At 45.5% G+C, this 24,992-nt stretch overlaps 1 protein-coding gene across 1 annotated transcript; it reads right to left on the reverse strand.

The window, feature by feature from the left end:
* Window positions 1-312: 312 nt before the first annotated feature.
* On the reverse strand, window positions 313-1,369 carry PTAFR (platelet activating factor receptor). Its single transcript, XM_016219647.2, has one exon. The coding sequence runs from the start codon at window positions 1,339-1,341 to the stop codon at window positions 313-315; it is 1,029 nt and encodes a 342-aa protein (XP_016075133.2). The 5' UTR covers window positions 1,342-1,369.
* Between the last annotated feature and the right edge of the window lie 23,623 nt (window positions 1,370-24,992).

Raw genomic sequence — 24,992 nt, forward strand, 5'->3', positions numbered from 1 at the left:
GCTCCCATGGCCTGTTCCTGGTTCTGACTTTTCTCCCACAGCTATCAGATTTACGCACTCAGGGTGAGGCCACCAGCCAAGGTTACTATGGCAAGTACCCAAAGGTGGCTCAAGGGGTTCATTCAAGTTTGGGACTTCTAGAAGTCTGGATCTCCCATTATCCCCACCTTGGGGAGGTAGCCTCCATATCTAATGGGCCCCTAGCACCGAAGGAGGAAGGGCCCAGACCATAGCAAATACCTCTTTTCCCCCCAAGTCAGTTATGATGTCCATGAAGGAGAAGCCTGTGGGCCTGGTGCCGTCCATCAGAGACTAATTTTTGAGGGAATTGGCAGGGATGTGGTTGAGTGGCAAGACCACTTCGGTGCCTGTCTCCATGGTGGCCATGGGGCATTTCCGGCTGCTGCGTAGGCTGTTGAACTTCTCGGTGAGGTGCTTGCGGAACTTCTTGGTGAGGAAGCAGTAGATGATGGGATCCAGGACACAGTTGGTGCTAAGGAGGCAGAGGGTGACCTGGTGTGCATCGTTGATAGCCTGGTGGAAGCTGTTGTTCTGGAAGCCCAGCTCGGCCAGGGTCCAGGGCAGCTGCACAATGTGGTGAGGCACAAAGCATGTGATGAACACAGCCAGGACCGTGCAGACCATCCACAGCGCCCGGCGCTTGACTTCTGCGTTGTGCTGCAGCTGCACGGGCTGCAGGAGCAGCGTGCGCATGATGACCAGGTTGCAGAAGAGGATGATGAGGAAGACGAGGAAGAAGCCGCCCACGAGGAAGATGTGGATGAGGAGCACCGGGATGCTGCCTTTCTCATAATGTTCGAAGCAGCGCGTGATGTTGCCCGAGCCCGTCTTGCTTTGCACTACGTTGGTGGAGTCCAGGACAAAGAAGTAGGACGCAGCGGCCACAATGGACACCCAGATGATCAGGGACAAAAAGATGCCACGCTTGCGGGTGGTGGCCTGAGCAGTCTTGATGGGCCGTGTCACCGCCTGGAAGCGGTTGTAGGTGATGACGGCCAGGAAAGCCACCGAGCAGTAGGTGTTGATGAAGAAAAAGCAGCCGGCCAGGTTGCACAGAAACGCAGGAAGGATCCAGTTGCCCTGATGGTAGTAGTAGATGATCCACAGGGGCAAGGTGACCAAGAAGAGCAGGTCGGCCACGGTGAGGTTCACCATGAAGATCTTGATCTCATTGAGTTTCTTGGAAGGGTACAGGCGGGCAAAGACCCACAGCACATAGCTGTTGGCGATGACCCCCACCACAAAGATGATGCTGTACACAATCGGGAAGAGGGTGTATCGGAACTCTGAGTCCACACGAGAGGAATCATTTGTCTCCATTGCTCTGGGCTAGAAAAGGCAGCTGGTCACAGTGTCCCCCTGTGCCTGGAAGACCACACAGGAATTCTGGTTAACGAAGGGCCAACAAGACTCGCATTTTGCACATGTTTAGAAGTCTAAAAATCAATGGCATCTTCCAATTAACTGGCAGCATTTCTTTTCTTTCTACATAAAATAATTTTTTCATGAACTAAATCTGAGATTCAATGAAATCAATGGCAGCTCAGTTTGAGTAGTGGAAACACTTGAAGAAGCCAATAGATACTTAAACAGGTGAGTTTAAAGGAACAACTGGTTCTAACTGGAATTTTGTTGATTGAGAAAAAAATGTTTGTGGTTGCTCCATTTACTGTGATGGTAGTTTTTCTATGTTAAATTAAATAAATGTAGCTTCCATTATTCCAAGAAACCACTGTGATTCTCTTAAAAACAAAAAACTCACCCACGAGTGAATTACATAGTTGAGTTGAATTACATAGTTTTATGCTATGGGACATTTTCCACTGCTAAAGGGAGTTCTGTCATCTGATCCCAAAGCTCTAGGATAATAGTCTCAAAGGGGGTCCACAGAGATGAGGGGGAGAGAGGAACATCTCTGAGACCTTTCAGGGGATCCATGAGGTCAAAACTACTGTCAGAAAAACAACAGATGTAATTTGCCTTCTGCACCGTGTTGACATTTGCACTGATGACGTGAAACTGCTGGCTCCTTAGGGTAAACCAAGGCAGCAGCACCAAACTGTAGCGGCAGCCAGATTCTTTGCAGCCATGTACTCAGTGTTAAAAAAAAAAATGTCCAATTTCATTTTAAGTTACTTTAAGATGTCCTTGGTAAAGGGAGGGAATTATTAATTTTATTAAATCTTCAGTACACTTCTCTTTTAATATTCCGTGTCAAAATGGGAAATGCACATAAAACCCTTGTGTTGTGAACTGAAGTAAATAGGTTGTCTTCAGGCAAAGCACCTATGTGATTGTTTGAGTTCTGAGCTGAACTTTTTTGAGGATCATTATTATCACTTGAACAAATGACAAACTATGGTTTTTCAGACTTGTCTATCTGGCAGATATTTTCTCACATATGAATGAGTAGGCCTGTCACTGCAAAGGAAACCAACAGTATTTATTGCTAATGATAAAATTCAAACTTTCAAGGAAAATTAGAATTTTTGGAAAAATTGTATCTGCCAGCAGGATCTTGACAACTTTCCAATACTTAAAGAATTTTCTGCCCAGCTGGGCATGGCTCAGCAGTTGAACATTGACCTAGGATCCAGGAGATAGGGGTTCGATTCCCGGTCCAGGAGATAGGGGTTCGATTCCCGGTCAAGGCACATGCCTGGGTTGCCGGCTAGGCAGCCGATCAATAACTCTCTCATCATTGATGTTTCTCTCTCTCTCTTTCCCTCTCCTTTCCTCTCTCTGAAATCAATAAAGATATATTTAAAAAAAAAAAAATTTCTGATGAGATTGGTGGCGATATTAGTGAATGCAATTTTTTGGTATCTTATAATGAAAGATCGATATTTGGAAGACCCACATAATCAGTGAACCGATATTTTCCAAATGAGGAAGACATGATATTTCAAAATTATGCAAAGGTAAAAGATTCAAAAGGTAACATAGACCAATACATCACAGGGTAACAAATTACAAAAAGTTCATTTACATGATCCAGGTTCCACATTGCAGCTAACCTTTAAGAAAGTACCATTTGTAAACAATAATAAAATTAAAAAACAAACAAACAAAAAAAAACTACCATTTGTGATGCTTTGATGTAATATAAAAGAAGAGTGCCATCAATTATCTGACAAGGACATTAAAATATCCCTCCCTTTACAAGTACCTATCTGTGTGAGGCCAGATTTTCTTCATATATTTTGGCCAAAATCACATATCACTACAGATTGAATGCAGAAGCAGCTATGAGAATCCAGCTGTCTTCTATCAAACCCAACATTAAAATGATGTGCAAAAAATGTAAATAAATGCCACTCTTCTTCCTAAAATGTTTGCTTTGAAATTTTAGTTATTTTTCACTAAAAGTGTTATTTATGTTAACATGCAATGAGTTTGTTGTTGGATTTTATATTTAAAAACAAAAATTTTTTAGAATGTCTTAGTTTTAATTTTGAATATGATAAACAGTGATAGATATAACCCATGTAAACAAAAGCTCTCTGGGGCCCTCAAAACATTTTAAGGATATAAAAAGATCCTGAGACCAGAAGATTTGAAAATTGCTGCTCCATAACCTCGGGCCCTCCTCCCTCTCCTTTGAGGCCAAGATGCCAGTTCATCTGGCACTGGCCTTATTTCTTTCTCCCGATGGGCCCCCATGCCTTGGGGGAGCCTGTTCCTGGGGTCTGAGAAGGGCGAGGAGGCGGCCCACAGCGGGGAGTGCGTGGTGCTCCTCATTCTGGGTCTCTGAGGAAGTCGCATCCCCGCCCAGCCCTCACATCCACGCTCACCTTCACCCCTAGGTCAGTTCCTTCCTCTCCTGGAGTTTAGGCTTCTCCCGAAACTGTCCCTCTCCAGCCAGAGGACTCAACCCAAGACATCCTCCTGGGCCCTGCCGCCTGTGTCAGGCCTGCCCGGCCTGTTGAGAAAGTCTTTCCTCCAGGACCAGGACTAGGGAGGGTAAGGCTTGTGAGGTGCTCACTTAGGTACCAAATGTAAGGGGGCACCAAAACTTTCGTAAGCAAGATAAATAATATTTTAATGCAATATTTAAAAAAATTAAAACCAGTATTACTGATTCTTCTTTTTGCCTCAGACTCTGCCTGGCACTGTTATGATCCGGTCTTCATTTAAAATGTTGGTATTTTCACACTTATAGATGCAGACAGCAAATTGATAGTTACCAGAAGGGAAAGGGGGTGGGGGAGGGTGAAATGGGTAAAGGGGGTCAAATGTATGGTGACAGATGGAAACTAGACTTTTGGTGGCGTGCTCACTATAGTGTATACGGCTATCAAATTAGAATGTTGTACATCTGAAACTTATATAATGTTAACCAATGTTATCTCAATTTAAAAAATGGTATTTTGTTCTTAGAGTTTTTTCCCCCCCATTAATTGATTTTTTTTAGAAGTCTTTACACCATGTGAATGGGGCACATGCACAGGTTAGCCCAACTCAGCCATTCTGTCACTCATTCATTTGATAAGCGCTCACTGCTCCAGGGCAGAGCACTAGGGCCTCAGAGAAAAGTCCCAGTTTCTGACCTTCCATGGCTCCCAGACCACCATTCAGAGGTAAGTCAGAGGGGGAGGAACTTATGAAGGAGGCAAGGACGGGAGGGTCAGAGAGGTAGGAAGAGGCCAGGGCTGCCATGCTGGAGACCTAAGGAAGAAAGTTTCAAGAACAAGCGGTGTGCAAAGTCTCAGGGAAATCAAGTACCACGCAAACAGAAAAGCAAATATTGGATATGGCAACTCAGAAACCTGTCTCCCGTGATTCAAGGGAGAGCAGTTTCCTAAGCATGAGCTGAGGAGTGAATGAAAAGCAAGGAAGTGGAAGGTCAAATCCTCACTCAAGAAGCTTAACTTAAGTTGAAAAACAGAGAGAGAAATAAGTAGAGAGATAAATAAGTATGATTTCAAATTGTGATGAATTCGATAAAAGAAATAAAAATAATGAAGGTTGCTTAGGGGACTGCTTTCAATAGTGACCAGGGAAGGCTTCTCAGAGGAGGTGACAATAAACAAAACCAGAGGCCAGTTTACCATGAAGCCAGGGAAGCCTGACCTTAAAGTGCCTCTCCTAGACCTTGCACCTAATTGTGTATTTGTAATTTGGTATCTTTTCTTTAAAGAGGGCTCCCACAATTGTATAAGCTTTAGGGTCCTGCAAGACCTATATCTTCCTCTGGCTGAAATCTAAAAAGTGAGAAGTCAAGAGAAAATCTGGAATTATTCCAGGCAAAGGGTATTGTGTGCAAAGGGCCTGCAGTAGGAATAAGTCCATCATGTTCTGAAAAGGAATAAATCTGTTATCTTTAAGAAACTGAAAGGTCAGTGTGGCCCTAGAGGTGTGAGAAACTAGGAAGACTGGGATGAGATCAGAGAGCAACAGGTCCCAAATTGCCGTAGCAAGTTCAAATTTTATTCTTTGAGCATCACGGTCAAGTAGGTGAGCAACATGATCTGACCGGCTCTGGATGCTGGGCAGAGAATAGATGGTAGGGGACCAGAGTGGAAGCAAAGAGACCATTTTAGAAGCAACAGATGGTGGTGACATGGACCAGAAAGTGGCATTTCCAATGTTTCTCTTTATCCCCAGCATCCGGCACAAGCTTAGCCAGAGCAGGAGCTTAGTAAACATTTGTCAAGGGAACAAATATCTAACAACTGACAAGACTAACCTCTTTGTGAGAGCTGCGAGAGGGCTCATGAAGGTGGTAGAAGTCTGATCTATCCAGTGACATAAGAGCACCAATGGCAGCCTCCGCAAGAGGCAGAGTGAGCCCTCCACAACCTCACTGTTCAAACTGTGGTCCTTGGACCAGATGCATCAGCATCGCCTGTGAGTTCATCAGACACCCAGAATCTCCACCTCCACCCCAGACCTGTTGTATCAATCTGGCTTTTAACAAGATTCTCAGGTGATTCATGTACACACTGAAGTTTGAGAAGTGCTGTGCCTCAGTGCACTGCCAGCCACATACCTGCCTGATCTAACACCTTCCATGGCTCCCCACTGCCCAGTATCAAGTCCAAGCTCCTTTCACGCCTCATCTTCCACCAGCCTCTTCTGCTACTCACCTCTATTCCAACCACACTAACCTTCTTGCTGCTTCTCTAAAAACCCCATTTCTCTTCAAACCTCTGTCTTTGCACATACTGTGGCCCCTACTGAGCATGCCTTTTGCCTATGACTTTACCTAGCAAAATCTTACTCTTCGTTTAAGACCTAATCTAAGGAGTGCTTTCTCTGGAATCCCTTCCCTGGTTGCCCCAGGCAGAATGAGTGGTCTTCCTCTCTGAGTCACCATGACACTGGGAACATTCCTCAGTATAGCCTGACACAGTACTATGTAAATATTTTCTTGCCAAGCTCAGAGCTTCTTGAGAGCAGAGATTAGATCTTTTTCATCTCTATCCCCAGTGTCAGACGCTGGGGTCTGAATGACTGAATGATTGACTAAGCCCAGATGACTATTCGGAGGAAACTGGCATGATGGAAAGATATCCAGTCTCTCTGAGGAAGGCATAGCAGGGTGGGGAGAACAAGGCCTCTGGAGTGAGAAAGACCTGGGTTCATACCTGGTTCTGCCACTTAATTGCTGTGTGACTATGGGCAAGTGTATTCACTTCTCTGATCCTCAGTTTCTTCAACTGCAAAATATTACAATCCTAACAATAGTTCCAAAGATAAGCAAGTAAAGTGGCCACAAATGGCCAGGCATCCTCTCCCCATTGGCCCAGCTCCTTGGAGCCTGGGGAGAGGACTATGGATCACCACTGACTTGAGGGGCGCTAACCCACCACTGTTCTTCCTGCCAGCTCCAGACAGGGCTTTAGATTAATGCCAAGAAAGCTTTCAACAGCTCAAGAAGGGAATGAACGTTTGGAGGGAGAAGGGGAAGGCGGCTCAAACCACTCAACTTAACATGCAGGCACCGTTCCCTGATGGATCAAGGCTGGGCAGCAAATCCAGGCCCAGCACTCAGCTGTGGGTGAGCTAGGAGGGCCATAAAACTCATGGAGACAAGAAGAATCCTGCTCTCTGGATCTCCCACCCTGTGCTCTGCAGAGCATTCAGCCCCAGCCCATCTATCATTCCCATCCTGTCTAACGTTCCTAGTCTCTGGGGAAGCTGAGAAAGCTGGATGGTCAGAGGGGAGGGGCTACCAGTATCTGGGCAGAAGAAAGTACACACTGGTTACTTCCTCAGTGTGGACTGTGGGTTAGGAAGTTGGGTTTACCAGTCAGACCGACCCCTAACATTTGTGGCACCATATGTGGTCAAGAGTACAAATGTCTAAATATTTACAAGCTCTAGCCTTGGCTCAGATGGTTAGAGAGCATCATCCCGTACACCAAAAGGTGGTGGGTTCAATACCCAGTCAGGGCACAAACCTGGGTTGTGGTTCAATCCCCATTGGGGACACATGCGGAAAGCAACCAATTGATGTTTCTCTCTCTCCCTTCTTCTCTTTAAAAAATATATATACCTTACATACCTACAAAACTGATTTGGCCCTAAAAAAAAAAAAAGCCCCACAACATTTAAAAAACAAATAAATATTTACAAGCTATAAACCAGTCACGTCCAAGTTCATGCACATCCCATGCACCAGCAGCTCCTCGCAGTCCAGCAAGCTCGTATTCACCAACAGGGTATGGGCAAGAAGAGGGTGTGGGAGGGACATAAGCTCCAAGTGGTCAGTCCCACATGGATCTGTGGGGAGGGCATGACTGGAGGGGAACCAGAGCCAGCCCACCTAAGCTGAGACTGGGCATGATTTACCAGTTAAATGTATAGACACTCTTACCCATGATCACATTTCTTCCTCAGATCAGCCTTGGGAGGTAAACTTTACAAAATGCCCATGTTTCCAGGGAAGAAAGTGATGTCAGAGGGGGAACCAGATTTGTCCACAGTCATACAGCTGGACAGCGGCAGACAGGATTTTTAACTCCAAGTCCCACCCTATCTCTCCTTGGCTGAGCTGTAGCAAATCACTTCTGGGCCAACTTGGCCACTCACAGACCTAAGAACAGGCACTTTAGATGCTGTGATGCCCCAGGAAGAGATGTCTTTGACCTGGGGCCTTGCTTTTACTTTCGCTCCCCAAAGTCAGGAATTGATTGGGGCAAAGGGAGGGGAGTGTCTGCTCTGCATCCATCTCACTCTGCTGGGAAGTGCTGGAGCTGGAATCACATCCTGGTTCAAACACTAAACACACCCCATGACTCTGAATCTCTATTTTCTCATTGGTAAAATGAAGATTTTAAAATGGGCCTAAGAGAAAAGGAAATTATGAAAACAATCCCATTTACAATAGCATCAAAAAGAATAAAATACTCAGGAATAAACTTAACCAAAGGGGCAAAAGACTTGCACAATGGAAATGACAAAACATTGATGAAAGAAATTAAAGAAGACATAAATAAATGGAAAGACACACTGAGTTCATGGATTGGAAGACTTAATATTGTTAAAATGTCCACACTGCCAAAAGCGATTTATAGATTCAATGCCCTATAAAAATCCCAGTGACATTTTTTTGCAGAAATCGAAAAAAATTCCAAAATCCATGTGAAATCGTATCTCAAAAGCCCTGAAGAGCCAAAATAATCTTGAAAAAGAAAAGTTGTAGGTCTCACACTTCCTGGTTTCAAAACATGCTATAAAGTACAATAATCAAAACAGTATGGTATTGGCATAAAGACACACATACAGATCAATTTCTGTATAGCCATACAGAAAAAAACCCTCACTTATATAGTCAAATGATCTTTGACAAGGGTGCCAAGGCTACACAATGGGGAAAAGATAGTCTCTTCAACAAATGGTGATGGGGAAACTGATATTCACATGTTAAAAAGTGAGGATAAATCCTTATCTTACACCATACACAAAAATGAACTCAAAATGGATTAAGGACCTAAATGCAAGATTTGAAATCATAAAACTCCTAGAAGGAAATGGGTAAATCTTCATGACATTGGAATTGGTAGTGATTACTTGGGTATAACATTAAAAACACAAGTAACAAAAGCAAAAGTAGACACATGGGACTATACCAAACTTAAAAACTTTCTGTGTAGCAAAGAAAACAATCCACAGAGTAAAAAGGCAAACTACATAACGAAAGAAAGTATTTACAAGCCATATATTGGATAAGAGGTTAATATCCAGAATATGTAAAGAACTCTTACAACTCAATAACGATAAATAAATAATTTAAAAATAGTCAAAGAACTTGAATAAACATTACTCCAAAGATATACAAATGGCCAACAAGTATATAAAAAGATACTCAAACATCACTTATCAACAGGGAAATGCAAATCAACAGTGACATATCTGCAACCTCACACCCATTTGGATGACAACTATTAGAAGAAGAAAAAAGCAGAACATAACAGGTATTGGCGATGATGTGGATATAAACTGGAGCACTTGTGCACTGTTGGTAGGAATATAAAATGATGCAGCTGCTATGGAAAACAGTACAGAATTTCCTCAAAAAATTAAAAATAGAACTACCATAGGATCCAGAAATCTCACTTCTGGACGTATATCTGAAAGAATTGACAACAGGATCTTGAAGAGATATCTGCACACTGTGTTCATAGCAGCATATGCACAACAGCCAAAAGGTGCAAGAGACCCCGATGTCCATCGACAGATGAATGGGTTCAAAACGCACTACATATGTATGACGTACCACAGCCTTTGAAAGGGAGGAAGTCCTGTGGTTGCTGCAACATGGATAAAACTTGAAGATATTATTAAGTAAAATAAGCCAATTACAAAAAGATAAATAAATACTGAATGATCACACTTAAATGAGGTATCTAAAGTAATCAAACTCATGGAAAGAGAAAGTAAAATGGTGGTTTTCAAGGGGGCTGAGGGAAGGGGAAACGGAGCTGTTGTTCAATGGGTCTAGAGTTTCGGTCATACAAGATGAAAATGTTTTAGAGACCTGTTGTACAACAATGTGCATATAGTTAATAATACTGTAATGCACACTTAAAAATTGTTAAGAGAATCAATTTATCTTATGTGTGTTTTACCACAATAAAATAAATAAGTTTTAAAAGTAGGCCCAAGCCTGGCCGGGCGTGGCTCAGAGGTTGAGCGTTGACCTAGGATCCAGGCGACCAGGGTTCGATTCCCGGTCAGGGCACATGCCCGGGTTGTGGGCTCAATCAATGACTCTCTCATCATTGATGTTTCTATCTCTCTCTCTCCCTCTCCTTTCCTCTCTCTGAAATCAATAAAGATATATTTTTAAAAACAAAACAAAAAAAAGCAGACCCAAGGGATGGCAGATTTGCAAGTGCATTGTGTATTTTAACTTGGAATTATATGGCTTAGCTTTATGACTTCATAGCTCTGCAACTTTTGGTAAAACTGCTTACCCTCTCTGAGCCTCATCTGTAAAATGGGTACAATAACACATCTACCTTATAGAGCTTTTGTGAGCACCCAGGGAGATATAAAGTGTTTGGAAAGATAGTGGGTAAGACCACAGGCTTTGGAGTCAGACGAACCTCTGTTCAAGTCCTGCCTCTGTCCCATCCTAGTTTAATGACCATGGTCAAATACATTATTCTCTGAGCCTCAGGTCTTTACCCTGTAAATGGAGCTGATAATATTCCAAGCACATATCCCCCCAGAGCGGTGTGAAGATTCCATGAGCAACGTATGTAAACAGCTGAGCTGAGCCCAATTAAAGAAACTCACAGTCAAAAGCTATACCTACAGGAAATCCACACAATCTTCTGATTAGACCAGATCGATATTTCTCAAAGTAGTATATGCTACTCTCATTGTGACTGCTCACGCCAACCTTACCCCAACTTGAAGCCACGTATATCAGGCCTCCAGCTATATCATTAACCCTAAAAGCTTCTGGGAATCAGTCACATCTTTTTATGGCAGCTGGAACAGTTGGCAAAATGCTATCAGTCAATTCTTGCCCAGCACAATTAATTTAACCTTCACGAACCTCTGTTTACTGATCTATTAAAAAAATAATAGTAATAATATTACCTACCTCATAGGGTTGTTGTAAGGATTAAATAGAAAATGCCTGATCCATAAGAAGAGCTCAGTGAATTTTGGCTATTGTTAGTCTTACTTCTGTAGCCCAGACAGAGTTCAAGGTGCCACCTCTGTTCCCCATAACGCAAAATACACAAGGCTGTTGATTTCTCTTTCCTTCTGGCCCGATTCCTGGTATCACAGCGGGGCGTGCCCTGTGCTGGGGAAGCCCAGAAGAGGAAGTGCCTCCCCACTCCCTTCTGCCTGCCCTGCCTGACTTCCAGGAAACAAGGAGAGGCAGGCTGACTTAGGCACCATCTGAGTATCTGGGTGCCAGAAGGAGAGACCTTCTGTGTGCAGGGCTTCTGGCATTTCAATAGCACAGGGCCTCCTACGCAGCAAACACTCAAGAAATAGTTACTAAGTACAGACACACACGCACACACACACAGAGTCACACTGTCCCTCATCCTTCATTTCTGAACCCTCACACACTAGCCTCAGCTACTCCCTGGGGCCACTAAAACACCACAGTTTAATCATTTCCCTTCTGTGAGTCTAAGTTTTCTCATCTGTAAAATGGGATTAATATCAGGTTTAACCTCACAAGATAGCCCTGAGGCTAAAGGCAGATAAACCTCTAAAGTACTTCACATACAGTATTCCAAGCACATAACTCCCCACAGTAGGTGCTCAATAAATGAGTTAACTCCTGTTCGGACCTCCTCTGTTGCTTGACATTTGTGCCCTGGCCTGGTCATGCTGGCCATACCATGTAAAGATTCCCTTCATGCAGTAGTTTCATTACAATTTCTCCAAGAAGCAGAAGGCTTTGAGGGGCAAGTTAAGGGAACAAGTATACTGACCTCTGGGGAACTCTGCCCTGGGCGCCACACAGTTTCCAGTACAAGGAGTCTAAGATCATGCCAGGTATATTTATTGGTGGGTAAATGGAGCTCTTTGTCTGGGGAGAGGTCAGGGTCAGAGTCTGGGGCGCCAGTGATGGGGGTGGCCCAGGTACCAGAATTTCCCGACTTCCCTTTTCACTGGGGCCCACCCTCATCCCAGGTATGTGTATTACACTGATGAGACTCAGTCTGCGCTCAGCTTGACTAGGGCATCCTTGTGGTGCTGGGGGGCCCTACTCCTGGACTAGGTCTCTCCTTCTGGCTCCCAGATACTCAGATGGTATCCAGCTAAGTCAGCCTGCCTCTCCTTGCTTCCTGGAAGTCAGGCAGGACAGACAGAAGGGAGTGGGGAGGCACTTCCTCTTCTGGGCTTCCCCAGCACAGGGCACACCCCTCTGTGATACCAGGAACCAAACTGCCATCTTCCCAGCCTGGGAGCTCCTGAGTCCTGCTGGTAACCTCATGGGTACAGAAGGCCTGGCCCAGGTGGGATCGCGCAGACCCAGATCTGCACCTGGCTTTTCCCTTTCCTAGCTGACGTTTGACTCTCGAAACCTGTCTTTCTTAATTTGCAAAAGAGCGGTAATAAAACCTTCTTCACCAGGTCGTTGCACGAGGCAGTGAAGTAATTTGTGCGGGGCATGGTAACTGCTTAATAGCTGTGAGTTCCTCTGCCCTCTCCACCACCTCACAAAGATGTTTGTTGAATGAATGAGTAAGTAAGTGAGCAAACAAACCAGCCGTACACCAAACCAGCCACATCTCCTCCTTTGGAAATAGCCTCCAGGGATGGCTGAAGAGAAACGGCAGGAATTGGGACCAGTGGATCTGGGCCGTGGCCCTTGGCAGGGCCACCTACTATCTTGAGTGAGTCTCCACTCAAGCTCTGAGCCTTGGGATCTTTATCTGCAAAATGGGGTGCCCTCACCTCAAGCATTGTAAAAAGGAAGTAAGATTTGGGGGAGTGATAAAGGGTTTGGCAAACTGTAGAACACTTGGTAAATTGAAGTGGGTTTTATAAACTGTAAAGGGATCTGCACACATCTTTGACATGCTTCTCCCATCAGCCAGCTGAGCTCAATTCCAGACCCAGGCCCGGAGGGTCCCACTCCTGTAGAACTAAGGGGGTGGGGAGAGGCTGCTGAGTGGTGGTCCTCCCCCACCCATATTCCCTCTCTCTCTCTCTCTGTCTCCCCCTCTCACACACACACACATACACACACACACACATTCTGCTCTGGATTCCCTTTGGCTGAAGACACAAGGGAAGAAAGGGACAGACAGACAGCTATTAACCTCTCAGCTGGTTACGTTGATGGTCCTGCTTCTGGGAACTGCTGGGCTATACCGGGCCCACTTACAGGTTGGACATGCTCCAGGTACATGTGGATATAGTGAGAGCGAACTCCCCAGTGCACCCCACACAACCACGGACACACATGCATATACCAGAGGCTTCTTTCCCCTCACCATGCTGCCAGGGCACCTAACAGTGGCTGGGGAGAGAGGTGGCTGCACTGGGGGCCTAACATTGGCCTTTCTGGGAACTGGCTCCACTCCTAACCCACGCTCCCCCAGGACCAGTCAGGGCGTGTTCCCAGGCTATAGCTCAGCTGTGTGCCCTCCTGGGCCCACTTGTGAGGAAGGAGGGGGAACCAGCAGGGGAAGGAAAGGCTGCCACTGAAAAATAGGACCCCTCCCTTCTCCTCAAGGAGGCCTTGTTCACAGGCCTGAAGAGGAGGAGGCCTCTCTCTAAAGGTCTCCCTGTAAAAGAAAACGGACAGGATCCCAGCCTCTCAGCACACCCCCAGCCTCAGCCCAGTACAAATCAGGAGCGGGAACTCGGTCCCAGAGGCACATTTTGGCATTAATGCCATTGACTGTGAATTCCTTACCCAAACCTTCCTTGGACAGATACCTCCATCTTTCCAGAGAAGAGAAAGGATTTGTCCAAGGTGACAACAGTGTCAGGGGCAGAGCTGGGACCAGATGCTGGGCCTCTGGCTCACTGTCCATTCTGTCCCAAGTACAACATGCTACTTCATTGTTCATCTATTCAATGCATATTCTAAGATTAAACTAGGCACGGAGCTCTGTGCTAAGGGTCAGGATAAAACAATGAACAGAACGAATTCCTCCTCCTTAAGGCGTTTACAGTAGGAATTGCAGGGTTGGTATCAGCAGCACCACGTTGGTTCACGTCTGCACAGCATCCTACGATTGTCAACGCACTTTCCCACCCAGCCCTTTACTTCATCTTCTCCATAAACTCCAATCTGCAGAGAAGGAAAGTGAGTCCCCTGCATTGTCCAAGGTCCCAGCTTGTAAGCAGGAGCAGAAATCAAAACCCTGGTGCCCCCTTTGGCCCAGGGCCATTTCTTCACCTCTGGAGTGGACGTCTTTCCTTGGCTGCATTTTCAGCACCTAAAGGCAGAGACTTTTTTTTTTTTTTTTTTCCTTCCTTAGCACTCTGTCCCCCCAACACACACACACACACACACACGCACACACACACTCCCAGCACCTGGAACACAGGTACATATTCAGTCAGAGCTGCCTGAATGCCTGGAGGGAGACTCTGCAGGTCCTTCATTCTTTCCAGGTAAGGCAGTATCTGGGCAGCAGCCCTGGTTCACCTTCTGCCAGAGAAAAGGTGGGAGGCAGGGGTGGGGGGGTACCAGCCTGTGCCCTGTCCCTACCACCTTGGACCTGGTGGGGGAAACTGGTTGTGGGCTGGGCCCTTTGTACCAAGCATCATCCCCCATGCCGAGAAAAATCTCCAAGTTGGGGCACCCCGGCCCTGAGTTGCTAAGTCCCCAGCCCTGTAGCAGACCTTTCCCTCTCCCAAAACTCCTGCCACGGTGATGGTATTGTCCTCATCTGACAATTTAGGAAACTGAGAGGCAGAGAGAGGGTGCAAGGTGGCCAAGGTCACACAGCTAGTAAAGTGCATGGCATTCAGCTCCTGCGATCTAGGTAGCTCGCTCTCGCCACCACTATCATCCCCCAGCAAGGTCTCTGAGGTCACTTCAGCACTACATTGACCTCAGAGAACCAAAGAGAGGGAGCTGGATTCCCTGGAAAAGTTTGGTCATGAGGAATTCTTTATAAACATGAGACTCAGCCTGAGGAAGATGCCAAAACAGTTCCTTAAACTACTTTGGCGCAGTCTAGGGGCACGACCTTGGTCTCCTGAGGACATTTTCATATGCCCCCCCTTGCCAGCCAGGGCTGGGACTCCCCCCTTACCTGTACCAGGGACAGTGGCCGCAGCTGAGGGATCTGAGTGTCTCCGTCTGCACACCCGGCCTCTGTGCTTTCTGGAAATTGCAGAAGTGAGGAAACAGAGCAAGCCACTGCCCAGTCACCCCTGGGAGGAAATGCCGTGACCCTAGGGCCCCTCCAGCAGATGCCACAGGAACCTCCAAGTTGGGGCACCGAGGCCCTGAACACTGCTTGGAGGTGTCTCACAGAGCAGAGGGCAGCGTGGGGTGGGGGCGGCAGCCACTGTGCCAGGGAGCCGGGGCGACAGAGAAAATGCAAGGGAAAGAAAGCAAGATATGAGCCAGCACTCGACAGAGAGAGAGAGAGAGAGAGAGGGAGACAATGAGAGTGAGGAAGTGAGTAAGAGGGGGAGCTGGGATGAAATGAGAGGTGGGGGGAGAAAGATGGGGAGATGTAAACACAGAGAGTGCGTAAGGGGACAAAAACCAAGGGAGTTCAGAGAGAAAAAGATGAGGCAGGCTGTGAGCATGTGTCTGTGTGTCTGTGTATCTGTGTGTCTGTGTGTCTGTGTGTCTGTGCATGGGCGTGAGAGAAGAAGGGACAGAAAGGGAGAGAGGGAGCAAAGGGAGAGACAGCTACAATATAAAAAAAAATGAGAAGGGAGGAGCTCGGGAGAATTGCCGTGTCAGGGGCCTGACTGGGCTGGGAATCGCTGGTGACCAAGAGGCATCAAGCCCAAGGAACTCATGTGACAGAGCGTGGCAGATCTGGGTGGGCAGGCAGGGGGAGGGGAGAAGTGTCACAATAACCTGAGCAGGAGTTTGGCAGTGAGGGAGGTAGTGGGAGACAGTGAGGATGAACAGGGATGGGCAGCTGGCATGAGTTTGGGAGTGTCAGTGTGTGTGAGTGAGTGTGGAAAAGTCAGCTGGGTGGAGGCTTCGCGTGTGCATAGTGAAGGACAGGCGGAGCTCCCTCGATAGTCCGTCTACCACTCCTTTATTCAAGCAACATTCATTGAACACCCCCAGGCACTGGGCCCTGTAGTGGACAGCCTCGGGAAGCAAGTCCCTCAGTATCAGTCAATCCAGACCCTCCTGAACAGAGAAGGAAGCAGGTCTTGACAAGACCAGGGTACCACAGCGAGGCAAATACAAAACAGAGGCAGGAGTGCAGGCTCCTGACTCCCCACACAGGATCCAGCCTCCGCTCCACTCTGGGTGTGTCCTGGTTAGCCTCCTTCAGCTGACTGGGAACCCACTGTTTTTCCTTATCAAAGCCAAAAATAAATCTCAAAGGACAAAACACCTTTACCTGTGCTGCACCCCTAAGGACTAGAGCCAAAAATCTGCCCCACTCCCCCAGCTCTGCCCCATCACCCACAGGCAGACACACTCAAATCACTTATGCACGAACCCTTGAGTGCTCATGTGCTCTCAATACCCAGTGTCATGCAAAGACTCTCAGTTTTACATCCCTCCACCCACATGCACACTCAAGTGCCTACATCGATCACCCCCTCACATCTGCCCAGAGTCATCCCCTTCCTCTTGTTGACTCACCCACAACTGTTCACACTCCCCCACCACCCACACTTCCCTCAAATCTCCCTCTAGGTCTCCTGTTAGGGACTTTGAAAGGCCCAGTTTGGTCACCTCCTGTTGAGCCTTGAGTGCCCTGAGACACAAGAGGACATGGTTTGGTCATGGAGTTTAACCTTCATGCAAAATGTCCAGCTGAAATCCAAGACCCTCACTCTGCTCCCCAACCCAGATCCCCTTTCCCAAAATTGACTTCACTTTCTCAGCTGTCCTCCAGCCACCACACTCTAGAGGGACATGAAACCAAAAGGGGACCTCCAGGATCAGCCAGCCCCCACGTGGCCACAGTCTCCAGGACACCTGGCTTAAATCCAGGACTGTTGAGCTCAGCGTGTTTTTTAATAGTCCCTCGTGTATGTTCATGTAGCAGTTGCATAGCGGTACCTCTTTCGAGATTAACAATAAGCAGGTTAGGTAGGCAGAGATTATTATCAACATTATCAACAAATGAGCAAACTGAGGTTAGCAAATTTAAAGTAGTTAGTTCTACTTTAAAATATATTCAACTCTGTATCTAATCCAGTCTTTAGATCTAACCTTCAATTTGGTAGGAAACACAGGGGACAGAGGAACAAATTAAAGGACCTCACAAGGAAGCAATCCGTCAAACCCAGAATGTGGGACAAGGACATTCCTCAGGACAGCTGATCAGGTCTTTCAACAGACCAATCACATAGAGGATAAAATGGGGGTGGAGGGGACTGTTCTAGATTGAAAGAGACTTAAGAGACAGAAAAATCAAAAGCAACCTGTGGATCTTGTTTAGAACCTGGATCAACCAAATCAACTATGTCAAAATCAAACCAAATCAAATATACTAAAGAGAGACATACATACCAGTTAGGGTCCCGGGAAGAGAGGGAGCCCTCTGATGTCAGATTTCTGGCCTCCAGAACTGTAAGAGAATAAATGTGTGCTGTTTTAAGCCACCAAATTTGCAGTAATTTGTTACAGCAGCAACAGGAAACTAATACAGCATATAGGGATTCATTATAGTCTTCCCTCTCTTTTTGTGTATGTTTGAGAACTTTTCTAATAAAGCTGTGTTCATGCATGCCCAGTACACAGCACTACATGTGAAATAGTCTTGCCAAGGAAATAAAATAAAAATCTGCAAGTTCAACCACCAGCTTACAGGAAATACAGAAGAGGAGCAGATCATAGGAACACATGCAGCAAACTCAGTACATAGGGAACACGCAGAACAGACAAATGGTAAGGGGAGAAAAGATGATAGGTCAAATGGGAAGAGACAACGCAACAAATTACTATGTGTGAGCCTTTTTTGGATCCTGATTCAAACAAATGGAAGGAAAAATGGAAGGGAGGGAGGGAAGGAAAGAGGGAGGGAGACATTGATGAGCTAATTTGAAATTTCAACACTTATTATTCAATTATATTAAGAAACAAATGTTCATTGTTAGGTTAATGATTTCACAGTTATGTTTAAAAAGAACTCTCATCTTTTAGCGGTACATACAAAATATTTACAGATAAAATTATATATTTGGGATTTGCTTCAAGATAATATGGAATATACCTCAGTTTTAAAAAATGAGTTGATAATTGTTGAAGCTCCCTGATGGCACCTAGGGATCCATTATACCATTAAGTGCACTCTTGTATGTTTTCAATTTTTTATAATAAGAAAGAGGTTTTTTGTCATTTGTTTTTGAAAGAAATTCAGCACTTGTTTAGATTTTAGAGATTAGAACAACGATGAAAAAGGAAACTGTCCTGATTATATAATGGATAATCATGTCTTGGGATGTCATTTTCCTGTAAAAGCCTTTTATTATATAACAGCATATATGATGTTAGATGCTGTGTCTCATACAACGTAGAAGGAAGTGAAAATGATGTAACCTGGAAAACTCTGTTAATGACAGAGAAGAGCAATAACAATGAAAATGCTGACATCAACGATACACATAAAGGGTTAAAGTAAATTGGTTTCACGAAATTCAAGAGTGGAAAAAGCATTATATATAAATTAATAAATTATTGCCCAAAATATTTAAGCATGTGAATGACTAGAGGAATACATTAAATATTATAAGTAGGCATTTGACTGTATCAGTGGTTTTCAACAGGGGCTATTTTTCCTTCTAGGACATTTGTCAATGTCTCAAGACATTTTTGGTTGTCACAACTGGCAGGGGAGTGGAGGGGTATCAGGGGCAGCTAGCACGTGGTGGGTAGAGGCCAGAAATGCTGCTAAGCATCCTACAATGCACAAAACAGTCCCTACAACAAAAATGTATTTGGCTCAAAATGTTAATACTGCTGAGGTTGAGGAACTTTGGATTATATCATCTATATCCCTAAAATATGCAGATTATATATGTAGATGATATAATCCCTAACTCTGGATTATATTATCTACATATTCAAGTTAGCCTAAAAGCCTTTTTGGGATCTCATCATCAGAAAAATAGAGGATTTCTTATTTAAGGAGTTGCCTAATGTTTGGATTTATAAGATATTTTAAAGATTCCTTCGCCGAATAAACTTATTTTTCATTTTAAATATTTTAAATTGAGTCTTAGAGGGAGAGGAAGGGAGAGGGAGAGAGAGAGAAACGTCGATCCTCTGCCTTCTGCACACACCCCACCAGGGATCAAGCTTGGAACCTGGGCATGTGCCCTGACTGGGGATCGAACCAGCAACCTTTCAGTGCACAGGACAATGCCCAACAAACAGAGCCACACCAGCCAGGGCAACTTATTTTTAATTTTAAACTAAATATATAGATTTACTTTCAACTTCAAATGATGATAGATAGATTGATAGATAGTCTGACACTTTCACAATCTCCACTGCTATGGCCCTGGTTCAAGCCACCATCATCTCTCACCTGGATGTGGCTCTCTCATTGGTCTCCTTGCTTCCACCCTTGTACCCCCTTTTAGTCTGTTTTCAGCCCAGCAGTGCAGTTGAGCCTTTTAAACATCAAATCACATCATTCTTCTGCTCAAAATTCTCTAGTGGCTTCCATCTCACTTAGCAAAAATCCACAGTCCTTTAGAATGCCTGCAAAACCTGACCTCATCTCCTGCCTCTGTCCCTGCCCCACTCTAGTAGCACTGGCTTCTGGTTTTCTTCAAATAACCAGGCACAGTACTGCCTCAGACTCTTCCCAGGTCTTTACTCCAATGCCACCTTCTCAGCAAGGACTTTCTTAATAACCTCAATAAACTACAACCATCTCCGACATGCCGTAGGCCCCTACACTGCTTCATTTTCTCCACATTACTTATCCCATCTAACATACCATATATTTTGCTGCTTTCCTTTGTTCACTATCTGTCTCCCTAACTAAATTGTAAGTTCCTTGATAGCAGGGACCTGTTCATCTGTTTATTCCTGTATTCTGTTATCTAGAACACTGCCTGGCACATTGCAGGCGTACCCCCATAAAGTTTATTGAATGAATGAGATTAGAGGAGAGGAAATGACTTATCCAAGGTAACACAGCTGGTAGGTGGCAGGACTGGAATTAGGACCCCAATACCCTAAACCGCAGTTCACTCTTGCCCACTGTTACCAAAGCTTTGTTAACTTCTTTGGCTCTTTCAGTCTGTCCTTCACTCAGAGTGACGTGGACACTTCATTTCCGTGAGCAGCCCTTTTCTCATCTGCAGCTGGAGGATAATGTGGGAGGAAGAACCCCAGAAGAAAAAGAGCATGGGTTTTAGATTCAGAGACTTGACTTCAAATTTTGACCACCATCAACTCTCTGTGTGAACTTGGAAAGGGCCATTTACTTCTTTGAGCCTCAGTTTTTTAATCTGCAAACTGGGAATAATCATAAGTACCTCACTCTGTTGTGAAGAATATGAGGGGCGGGGGAAAGTTATGAAGGTTGGAAAAGACTAGCAAAACCGTCATTTTCACAGGCAATCTGATTGTTTACATAGAAAACTTAAAGCAATTTCATGGACAAATTATTAGAGCCAACAAAAACTTCAACAAAATTTCTGATATAAATTCACTATATAAAAAGCAATGATGTTCCTATAAACAAGCAATAAACAGAAAGTATCATTTTGTAAGAAGATATAATTTATAATACCAAAGAAACTATCTGAGCAAATATATATATATTTTTTTGGAAGCTAAGACGTGCAATTTCCTCTTGATGCAGGAAATTATAAAAATAATTGAAAAATAATTAAATAAGAGCTATGTGAATAGATAATATAATATATTCATGCATGAGCATGTCAGTATCATAAAGATATAAGCTCTTCCCAATTTAATCTATGAGTTCAGTGCCAGTCCAAGCAAAATCCCAATAGACGTTAATAAAGCTGGGGGACTAAAACTCACATAAATAAAGCACTGGGGGAGAGAAACAAGCTGGCGGCGTAGGTAACAGCTGCACCCGCCGCCTCCCGCAACCACATCAAAATTACAACTAAAGTACAGAACCACCGTCATCAGAGCCTCCTGAGATTTGGCTGCACAGAAGCCCCGCAACCAGGGAACTGAAGAAGCACCGAGACTGGGAGGAGGGGCGGAGACGCGGGCGGATCAGGGTCGAATAGCGGAGACTCGGTCGAGGGTCCACACCCGGTGCCGCGGTTGAAACCTGGGAGGGAATCTCAATGGCAGAGGTTTCCCAGAGGAGGGAGAGGTCCCAGCCCCACAGCAGGCCCCCAGCCTTGGGCTTCAGGGCCGGGAAGAGACGTCCCCACAACTTTGGGCTGTGAAACCAGCGGGACTGTCCCTGAGGGTTGTGGAGGCTGCGGGAGCCCCAGCAGCTCCTCCTAAAGGGCCCGCGCACGGACTCACTCGGACGCTCCCTCTGAGCCCAGCGCCGGGAGCAGCCTGAAAGGACCTGGGACACTCGGGGAGGAACTAACCTGCCTCGAATCTGGGCGAGAGGCGGAGGGGCAGCTTCCTCCCAGGCAGAAGAGCTGGCGGAGGCCATGGCTCCTGTGGTGAGTCCTCCCCGCACACAGCCGGCAGGCAGGCGCCATATTTGAATCGCCAGCACCTGACTCACACCTTTGGCCCCGCCCCTCCCCACCTGCAGCTCATCCAGGCCACTTCCAGGGGCTTTTCTGTGCAAGTGGCTTCTCGAGCCTCATACTTAGGACTTTCCTAAAATCTCTCAAACAAGCAGCAGCGTGCCCCATGCAGCTTGATAAGCGGCCCCAGGCCTGGCACTAGCGGCAGCTGCATTGGCTCATAGCTTGGCCTCTCCTGGACACCTCCAAGCCCAGCACAAGTAGCAGCCAGCTATGGTTTGCTGTGTAGCTCATGCTGGGTGGCCCTGGGCAAGGCACTGGCAGAGGCTGACTTTGCACCTCCAGGGAGGCCCCAGAGACAGTGCACCTGGTGCTCAGACTCGACCGCTGGATTACAACCCTACCACATCCACGAGTGACACTCAAGGGGCGCACTTGGTGAACACCAAAGCTCCACTGAAGTAAATCCTGCTCCATAGGGGTGTCTCCAGCACAGCAGCTCTTTGGCTGTAGTTGCAGCTGGTCCTCACAGCTGATTGGCCTGGGGGTCAGTTTCTCCCAGGGGCGCCAACAGCAACCAAGGCTCAACTACAACAGGACAACGCACACAGCCCACACAGGGGAGCACCTAGAAGGCCCAGCTCAGGTGACTGGGGAGGCTGAGCCACTGGGCCCTACAGGACACCTACTACACAAAGCCACTCTACAAATTCCAGGAGACATAGCAGCTCTACCTAATACATAGAAACAAACACCTGGAAGCAGCCAAAATGTGGAGGCAAAGAAACATGTCACAAAGGAAAGAACAGAAGAAATCTCTAGAAGAGGAACTAAATGAAATAGATCCAAACAAGCTAACAGAGAGTTCAGAATAATGGTTATAAGGATGTTTAAGCAGACTATTAGGGAAATAACTGAGAAAATCGATAACATAATAAAGTACCAATTTGAAATGAAGGCTACATGTACTGAAATGAAGAATAATTTACATGGAATCAACAGTAGAGTAGAGGACGCTGAGAATCAAATCAGCAATTTGGAACATGAGGAAACAAAAAACACCCAACCAGAAGAGCAAAAAGAAAAAAGAATCCAGAAATATGAAAATAGTATAAGGAGCCTCTGGGACAACTTCAAGAGGCCCAACATTCATATTATTGGGGTGCCAGGAGGGGAAGAAAGATACCAAGGAATTGAAAACCTATTTGAAAAATAATTACAGAAAACTTTCCCTACCTGGGGAAAGAAATCGACTTACAAGTCCAGGAAGCACAGAGGGTCCCAAAGAAGAGGGACCCAAAGAGGCCCATAGCAAGACACATCATCATTAAAATGCCAAAGATTAAAGACAAAGGGAGAATCTTAAAAGCAGCAAGAGAAAAGCAATTAGTTACCTACAAGGGCACACCCATACGACTGTCAGCTGATTTCTCAACCGAAACTTTGCAAGCCAGGTGGGAGTGGCAAGAAATATTCAAAGTGATGAAAAACATAGAACTACAGCCAAGATTGCTCTACCCAGCAAAGCTATCATTTAGAACTGAAGGTCAGATAAGAGCTTCTCAGACAAAGAAAAGCTAAAGGAGTTCATCACCACCAGACCAGCACTACAGGAAAAGTTGAAGGGTCTTCTTTAAGAAGAAGCTAATGAACAAAAGAATCTGATGAACTAAATAGATCAAAGGACATTGACGCATGCAACAGACAATCATATTTCAGAGGAAAGAGGGAAGGGAGTGGAGGGTGGGAAGAGATTAACCAAAGAAGTTACATGCATAACCCATGGACACAGTTAATAACGGGGTGAAGGCCTGGGAAGGGGGTGGGAGGGAAGTGGAGGGGATCAGTTGGGGGGGAAATGGGATACCTGTAATACTCTCAACAATAAAGTTAAATTTAAAAAGTAAAAATAAAATAATAAAATAAAATAATAAAATAAAATAAAATAATAAAGCACTGGGGGGAGGGGGGAATCCCATAGGCTCTTCAAGGAATTTTATAAGCTGATCCTAAAATTCCAATGAAAAATCAAAGATCCGAAACTAGCAAAGACATTTTTGAAGAATAGCAGGACATGTGAACAATAAGGACATATTATAGGATTTTCCCTTCCACATATCAAATCTTATTATAAAGTTACAGTGTTAAGAAAGGGTGGTATTAACAAAGGATAGCAAATAGTCCAGAGAAACAGAACAGAGATCCCAGAAGTAGAGAGCACACGTACGAAAACTTGATACATATGACAGAGTTGTCACTACAGATCAATAAGAGACAAGTAGATATTGGTGCAAATCCCTGACTATCCATTAGGGAAAAATAATAATAAAACTAGATCCCATCCTCACACTGTATCCAGAATTCAATTCCAACTGGCATAGAGACCTAACCATGAAAAGCAAAACATGCTCTCTCTCTCTCTCTCTCTTTCTCTCTCTCTCTCTCTCTTTTTAATTATGTTTTTATTGGTTTCAGAGAGAGGAAGGGAGAGGGAGAGAGCGAGAGAGACATCCATCGCTGCCTCCTGCATGCCCCCTCCTGGGGTCGAGCCCTGCCAGGAATCAAGCCATGGTCTCCTGGCTCATGGATGGATGCTTAACCGCCAAGCCACGCCCACTGGGCCCTTTCCCTGTTTTTCCCTCTCTCTCATTTACTCGCCCGTCCTCAAGCTTTGGGAGTTGGCATCCCAACCTTGCCATTTGACACCTGGACCACCAGAGCCTCAGATTCTTCATCTGTAAAGTGGGGATGGCCCTGGCCAGTTTGGCTCAGTGGTTAGAGCGTTGGCCTGCAGACTGAAGGGTCCCAGGCTCGATTCCAGCCAAGGGCACGGACCTTGGTTGCAGACTCCATCCCAGCCCCAGTCAGGAGCTGGTTGCATGTGGGAGGCAACCAATCTCTCTCTCTCTGAAAAGCAATGAAAAAAATATCCTCAGGTGAGGATTAACAAATAAATAAATAAAAATAAGGTGGGGATGGCAGCCCCACCTCACAGTGGCAGTAGGTCTGTAAAGGAAAGAGCCTGGCAGCAAGTCTTCAGTCTCCTCTCTCCCCTTCCTCTTCTCTCTCACCCTTTCCTGCCTCTGGCCCAGACTGAGCCTCACCTGCTTTCCCTTTCCAGTCGAGGCATAATTTCTACAGCAAAGTGAGCACAGCTTGTGGGAAGGGTCACTCATCCTGTGTTGGGTCCTGAAAGAAAGCCTCGGGGGTGTGGC

The sequence above is a fragment of the Miniopterus natalensis genome, chromosome 9, assembly GCF_054644295.1.
Source record: "Miniopterus natalensis isolate mMinNat1 chromosome 9, mMinNat1.hap1, whole genome shotgun sequence".
Taxonomy (NCBI): Eukaryota; Metazoa; Chordata; class Mammalia; order Chiroptera; family Miniopteridae; genus Miniopterus; species Miniopterus natalensis.

Bases quoted from the DNA above. Each gene is read 5' to 3' on its own strand.
- PTAFR (XM_016219647.2), bottom strand. From the start codon at position 1,341: ATGGAGACAAATGATTCCTCTCGTGTGGACTCAGAGTTCCGATACACC.